A 7,652-nucleotide genomic window follows, 5' to 3' on the forward strand; every position below is an offset into this window, starting at 1 on the left:
TATGAATCCAAACCAAATTACCACAAACCTGACTCTCTCACCAAACCAAAAAAAAAAAAGAGAAACGTTTGAAACCTCACCAACTTTTCTACTATTAAATATTTTATTCAATTGGTAGAGGGTAAAACGGGTGGGACCGGGATAAAAAGAAAGAAATAAATAGTGAGAAAAAAAATGTGGTAGTGGACGAATGAATAAATGTGCACAAAGAGTTTTTGACAGAAAGGAAATAGTAAGATTGACACATTCATCGAATAGGATGGCGTGTGCTGTGGTTGAAAATAAGATGAAGGGAGAAGACGTGAAAGCATCGGAAGTTTCATATTCAGCTGTACTTGAGCGCACTCATTCTGAAATAAGAAGTAAAAAAAGTTTTGCGAGGGAATATTGAATAGTTCAAAACCTTTTCATCACATGCTTCTTCTGGTTCTTGATGAATCGGGACATCATTTCCATTGGGAAAGGGAAGACAATTGTGTTATTTTTTTCAGAGCTGAAAAAAGTTTCGAAAATCGATTTTTTGTTGTACAGTACCTAATACTATTGAGAGTTTGCAAGTAGCGTAGCTGGATGGCACATGGAGACATGGAAATCACATCAGCAGCTTCTGCCAGAGCCATCGACGCATTTTGTTCTCCTTCTGCGGCAATAATCTGCAAAAAGAGTTCCTCAAAAAATCTTATCTCATCTCCACCAACTTTAGCCATCGCCTCTCTTGTCGCTTCTGCTTCAGCAGCCATTGCTCGTTGCAATTGGTACGGAAGACGAACATCTTTCATCTCAACGCGTTCAACTTTAACGCCCCATGGGATTGTGGTCTCGTCAAGTGTTGCCTGAAATGTGCGCGGTTTTTGTGGAATGTGTATGTATATCGAGTGAAAAAATGTGAAAAGGGGATGAGTGATGATAGATATGGTACCAACCTGCATTTGAAGAGAGATCACATCACGGTCAGAGAGCATTTCGGTCAGTGTTTTGGTTCCCAGAATATTTCGAAGAGTTGTTTGAGCAAGAAGTTTAGTAGATCTGGCGGCATCTTCAATATTGATTACCTGCAAAGATGATTTTGATCAAGAGAAAAAATGGAAGGCGTGTAGCTACCACATTACCTGTGATAGAAAAGCTCTGATTTTCAACTACGAGCTAATTTATCTTGATGTCTGTTAAAGATATGAATAGGTTGCCAACTGATCAAATGTTCCTTATTAGGTTGGCAGGAAAGTAACTGTCCATTTTTTAATTAGTAAATAAAACAAGAACAAGATTAATCCAAGATTGACAGTATGTACCGTCGTGATCCACAGCATGTTGTCAACATTTAGGTAACTCGTGGATACCATCCCTCCAAAAGCCAGCTGGACGCGAATCAAAGTATTGCTGTAGTACTTTTTTTTCTCATCGATAATGTTAAAGTCCTTACGCTCCAGATAAAGTCGTATATCTTCGAATAACCAATATTCTGATAAAACAAAATCAGAACTTTCACGGAAGTAAAAGAGAACCGTCCAGCCAAAGCGGCTAAGGTACTACGTGACTTTCCGTGAACATGCGGTTTTTTCATTTTTTAACGACAGTCAAGTCAGACCTGAGCCGCTTCAGCGGGACGGTTCTTCCTCACATACTTATAGTCCCGACTCGGCTCTATCAGATTATTGGTTATTCGGAGATATACGAAGTAATCTAGAGGGTGATGAATTTTGCACCATTTATGAGAAAAAACTAAAAAAATTAATTCTTTGATCCGCGGCTAGCTCGCTTTTGGAGGTAGGGTAGCCACAAAATACCTGAATGTTGGCAACATGCTATGGACCACGACGGTGCATACTGCTAATGTTGGCTTAATCTGGTTTTTGTATTGTTCACAGATAAAACAAGGGACAGTTACTTTCCTACCAACCTAATATATCATGGAAAACATTTTGTCAAAGAACACATTTTCGATACCTCACAAGGGAAAAAGTCTTAAAGTGGGTCTGAGGCTTTCCATTACACGTTTCACAGTGATTGGATATATCAAAAATTCTTATAAAATTTTATACATCTTCAAATGTTTGGTTATAGTTGTTTTACCCAATTTCTTCAAACATGAAGTGACCTTACAATTTATGTCTTGAAGTTCGGATTTTTTTCGAGATAAAAATAATACAGTGAGTACCAAAAGCAAGTGGAACATTAACGCTTTGGAGTGATGTCACAATTCGGAATCTATGAATCGTAAACAGTACCGGTCGATGAAACAACGTATTTTTCAGTTGATTTTCTTTCATTTGGACCAATTTCAGTAGTCTGGAGCTAGGAAGTCAAGTTTCCGATCACTTCGAAAATTTTGGAGGGTGTAAAATAGTCCAAAATTGAAAACTTTGTATTTGCAGAATTCTTTAAAAATTCCAAAACAATCGGAAACTGAAGAATTGAGCTCCGGACTCCTGAAAATGGGCGGAATGACAAAAAATCAACTGAAAAAATATATTTCATTGGCCATAAACGCAGCTCATGTTCATTTTAACAAGATTTTTGAGTTTATCATAAAATGTTCATCCTCCCTGACCAGCTAACTCACAGAAATAGTCGCATTGGAAATTCTGAAAAACACCACAGCATCCACGGCAACTGTCACCGCGTCCTTTGACAACAGCTCTTGTGGTGGCACTTCGAAAGACAACGTTCTCAAATCAATCTTCTTATACGAATCTATACATGGGACCACAAAAAACAGCCCCGGTCCACGAGCACCTCCCGGCTTCACCCGTCCTAATCGGAATATCACAGCTCTCTCGTACTCTTGTGCGACCTGCAGGAATGTGTCAGGAAATGTGATGAGTGATATTGGAGATTCCCCCTACCTTTACACAAAGAAATATTGAAATTGGCAGTGTGAGAACTGCTAGAATATATGAGAAGATTGTGAGCACCCAACCGCATGCCGTGAAATCCACTTTGTCGGACACTGGAATTTTGAATGGGGTTCGTAATGGAAAATTGGGGATGTGTTGGGTACTAGAGGATGTTATGTTTTGGTCTGAATTGTTTATTATTGATGTCGAAACTTTGGAAATTGAAATAAAAGCTCACTGCTACTCCAAAAATTGAAAAAATTAGGAATTCATGAAAAAACACTTCGACAACATGAACCTAACCCGAAAAATATTGTTTTTCAATTATAAAATTTTGAAATCTGTTTCAAAGTTTAACAAGGAATATTACCTGTAGCATAATACAGTACTGATCAATAATTTATACAAAAATGTATTTTTCCGTTGATTTTCTATCATTTTGATTTTTTTCAGGAGTCTGGAGCTCGGCTGTCAAGCTTCCCAAGTATTTGAAAAGTTTGGAGGGTGTGAAACAGACCTAGATTGAAAACTTTGCATTTTCAAAATTTTTTGAAAATTCCCAGTTTTTTTAGTTCTTGCGGAGCTCTGAAAAACATCTTATTTGGCCAGTTTTTTTTCCTGAAAACATGAGAAACGGGTCTCCTTCAGATTGGCAAATTTCTGAAAAGCTAGGACTATTTGAAAAATTTTGTAAGCCTAAGGTTTTCAAAATGATCAGAAACTAGACAGCCGAGCTCTAGACACCCGAACTGACTGAAAATATGTTTTTGTATAATTTATCAACCTGTACATAGTATTTCTAAACTCTACAAATAAAAGTAGCTGTACTTCTAGTTTTTTTGTTATTTTTGGTGCTTTTTTACCATGTAAATGGTAGTTTTCACATTTCAAGAAACATTGAAAAAACTCAGAGAGACATTTTTAACAAGTCATAGATCTGAAGATTGAGTATGTTCACGATTTGAATATTCAAGTGGTGTTTATAAAAAATTATAAGCACGGTCTTTTTCGGATTTCAATAATTTCAAACCTTACTTTTTCTCAGAAGGTTTTTTTCAGCGAATATCTATGTCTTCGACCAGAAGTTGTCGACCAAAAAAAAAACACAATATGACAATAGGTGCACCAGGAATGGGCGTTACGCACACGCACAAAAAAAAGGCGGCTACTCAATAGAAAGAGAAAAGAATAGAAAAAGAACTCACTCTCCATGAACCTGGGAGCCGCGCGACCTCTCGTACCTTTACGCGGTTGTGGTTGGTTAGGCATGTTTGTCGGCGGTAGGCTCCTGAAACGACATATTATTTTTGACGAGATAAAATCTTCCGGATACACCAAAATAGTAGGGGGGAAAAGGTCATAGAAGTACGTGGCAGGCGAACACTGAGGGTTTTTTTTTCTGTTTACCCTTTCTTCGTGATTTCTTAAAATCAATAGATTGGGTGTCCGCTTTTCACCCTCTATCCATGAATGACTTCAAATTTGAAGACCGGAAATAAAGGACCCAAAAAGTGCCAAGCATAGAAAAAATAAAGCAGAAACGAGAAAGAGATAAGTTTGAAAAAAGTTGAAGAGGATCCACTCTTTTAGTGGTGGTGCAACAAACAATTCTGGGCAGAGCTTTGGAAAAGAGAGTACTTGAAAACTTTTTTATTCGTAATTTCCATTTTTGCTGTGTTGAGTTTAGCCTCTAACTTGTTTACAGAAGAACTAAATGAGTTGAAAAATTAGTTGATGGTCTGTTTTTCCAACCGAACCCTTTTTTTCTCTAAAATGAACTCGAAAAGAATCCACTGGAATGGCCCTCTTCAGATGTCTATTTTCTAGATGGATGGATGTGAAATATTCAGTCATTTTTGGTCTGAGTGGATGATGTGCGCTTTTTGTAGAAGAAGAAGAAACCAAGTTGACTTGGAGCAATTTTTGGAGCTCTGCAGGTTAAGTGTAAGAACAATTGAAACCAGAAGGAAGTTGTTGGAAAAATAGAAAAAAGACGGAAAGAAAATAGGAAGAAGCACACATTTTTGAAACAAGGATCTGCATAAAAAGTTCCAAAGTGCTCATGGAGCTTCGGGAGCCAACTGGCTCTGCTATCAGCGCATCAGAAAGAGAGAAAGAGGGAGAGAATGAGAGTGGTTTGTCTTTTCAAATTCCTCGGGGAGCCACGTTTCACAGCTTTTTGCCCTCGCCTTTTGCGGGGGCCCACAAAAACTGCCAAAAACGCTTCTTTATCTCTTCCTCCCCTGGTATTTTTTCAGCTCATTGACATAACATACACAGAAGACACGCACATAAAATATACACCCTTTCAAATCGGCAGCAAAAGGCCAAGAACAAGAATGGGATGAGGATGAAAAAAGCTCATCCCCCCTTCCATGTCTTCATACCCCTGTCCCCACAACAATGAAATACACACATAGACAACACAACCACATACATATACATCCACATAAAACTCGACGAACGGAAACAATGCGTAGATCTAATTATGTCCTCTTCTCTTGACGTGTGAAAGAGTGTTTCGGAGTGTAAAGAGTTTGAAACACATGCAATAAAAAAGAGCAAAAATCGGCAAAAAACAGTTTTTCATATATTTCAAAAGTGCCGTAAGCCAGCATTTGCTACATCTTGCTTCTGGTGATGGGAAGTACATTTCCGAAGCGCACCGTGAAATTTGATAGTTGGGCCTGCTGGGCCGACAAGCACTGACTGGAGAGAAAGAGCGGTGACACAATTCTGAAATTGAAATTCTTCTCCGACGGACTCGGAGGATTGGTGGATTGTAGCTTTCTGAACTTTTCGAGTGGTTTCCCAAGTCAATTGAGGAAAGTGCGAATTTGGGCTTTTTTGAAAATTTGGAAAGTGAGAGTTTCTAATTCAGAGAAGAAAATCTGCCTTTAATATAAAATAGTCTCAAAGAAAATATAATAAAAAAAAGAAAAATTCGAAACAATGAGAAAACTATTTTCATCTGAAATGAAGAACAAAAACGTTCAAACTGAGCGCAAGCTGTGACAACTTCCAGTCCACTCTCATCCACTTAACAGGTAATCTTTCAGAGACCGTTTGGCACAAGTTGGTAAGTGTGGATTTTTTAAAAATTGTATTTGGAGAAAACTTCTAACACAATTTAAAAATTTCAAAACTTGTTTTTTTAAATAAACGGATTACAGAGAAAAATTGAATTTTCATAAATCTGGATTTTTAAAAAGTTGGAGTTAGAAAAATAAGATTTATGATAAAAGTGGATTTGAAAGGAATAATATTTTTTGAAAAGATTTTACAGAAATTGAAAAACATAAAAAAATAATTTTTTGAATCCCAAGTTTTCTTTTGAAATTTTTTTAGTCACTGAAATCACCTTAAAAATTTACTATTTCTCAAATCTTAAGTATCCTTCAAAATTTAGTCAAAATTTATCAAAAAGGTCAAAATTTATCAAAAAAAATTTTTTTGATAAATTTTTGAGAATTTTTTAACAGTTATGTTGCTTGCAATTTTCCGTCTGATCCCACTTCCGGAAAAATGTCAGAAAAAGTGTATTTTTCAATATTTTGATTAGCCATTGTTTAATATTTACTTTTTTGTTTAATATTTACAATTTAGCTCAAAATTAGATCATAAAGACAACATTTTCCCAAAAAAAAACTTTTTTGCTTGAAAAACGAAGCTGGCGGCAACTGTCCAAACCTTTCGGGCGTTGACGAACTTTTTGAAGGCCCGGCTCGGCCCGTCGTCAGTATGAATTATCTGAATGATTATTAATGTTGAAAACTTTTTTATCATAATAAAAAAAAGGAAAATCGACTCTGACACCGGATGTTGTTGGATTTTTCACCGTTTCTTTTTTTTTTTTTGAAAATCATATATTTCAAATTTTGTTTTTAAAACGGTTGAAACTAATATAAAACTGTTAATTATTGACCATTACCAAGAAGGGAATCAAAATTTGAATTTAGAGTGATTGTTTTTACTTACATAGTGACAGAATCCTACCAAAATCCCAATGACGCAAAAGTAGGAAAAAATTATAGTTTCACTTGATGGAAATTTACGGTTTTCAAAACCAGAAAAAATTTGAAAAATCAGAAATAAAAATGGATGATAAAAGAGCTATGGATCCACAGCTCTAAACTCTTCCCCTTTTCACATATCTCGGTCCAAATTGTGGAGTAAGTTTCGATAGAGGAAAAAAGAGGAAAGAAAAGAAGAAAGTTGTTTAGAAATAGGCTTCAATTCTTCTTTTTTGGCCAAGATTGTCATCAGTTTCTTCCGTTCTACCTATTGTTTAGAGAGAGCATTTCTGTGTGCCTGTTGTCGAATTGGAGAGACGAGAAAAAACAACGAGAGATTTTGAAAGAAGATAAATTCTTTGAAAATGGGAATGATGGAGTGGTTTTTATTACTTTGGATATAAACACGCATTGACTAGGCGGAATATGCAATATTGGAATTGCCAGGCGGAAATCTAAAAATTAGAAATCTAGGAAAAACGACAATAAACAAAACATATCAATATTTATTAATAACAGAATTCATTGATTTCCTGTCACCCCCAAAAACAATCAAAATTGCAATGAACATAATTTAATGAGGTAATCTTGTGGTCACAAATCTTAAAACATTGTCATATTCGGTTTCAAGGAGAAGTTAAAACACCGAAAATTTCAGATAATAGTTTCAAAAGTGTGGCTGACAACTTTAAAACTTCGGGACTGGAAAGGAATAGGGCAACATCTAAAAGTTGAAAAAAAAGACTCAAAAGCAAAAGATATTAGGTTGGTGCACAAGTTTATTTCGATTTTGTACGGTCAACTT

At 36.1% G+C, this 7,652-nt stretch overlaps 1 protein-coding gene across 1 annotated transcript; it reads right to left on the minus strand.

The window, feature by feature from the left end:
- Positions 1 to 325: 325 nt before the first annotated feature.
- Cbr-sto-6 lies at positions 326 to 4,103 on the minus strand (the record flags this gene model as incomplete). The annotated part of the gene is made up of 8 exons (XM_002643886.2): positions 326 to 350; positions 404 to 493; positions 535 to 653; positions 699 to 833; positions 924 to 1,052; positions 2,561 to 2,791; positions 2,844 to 2,947; positions 4,040 to 4,103. 8 exons carry the CDS (start codon positions 4,101 to 4,103, stop codon positions 326 to 328), a joined length of 897 nt encoding a protein of 298 aa, XP_002643932.2.
- Between the last annotated feature and the right edge of the window lie 3,549 nt (positions 4,104 to 7,652).

The sequence above is a fragment of the Caenorhabditis briggsae genome (genome assembly GCF_000004555.2).
Source record: "Caenorhabditis briggsae complete genome, chrX, whole genome shotgun sequence".
NCBI lineage: Eukaryota > Metazoa > Nematoda > Chromadorea > Rhabditida > Rhabditidae > Caenorhabditis > Caenorhabditis briggsae.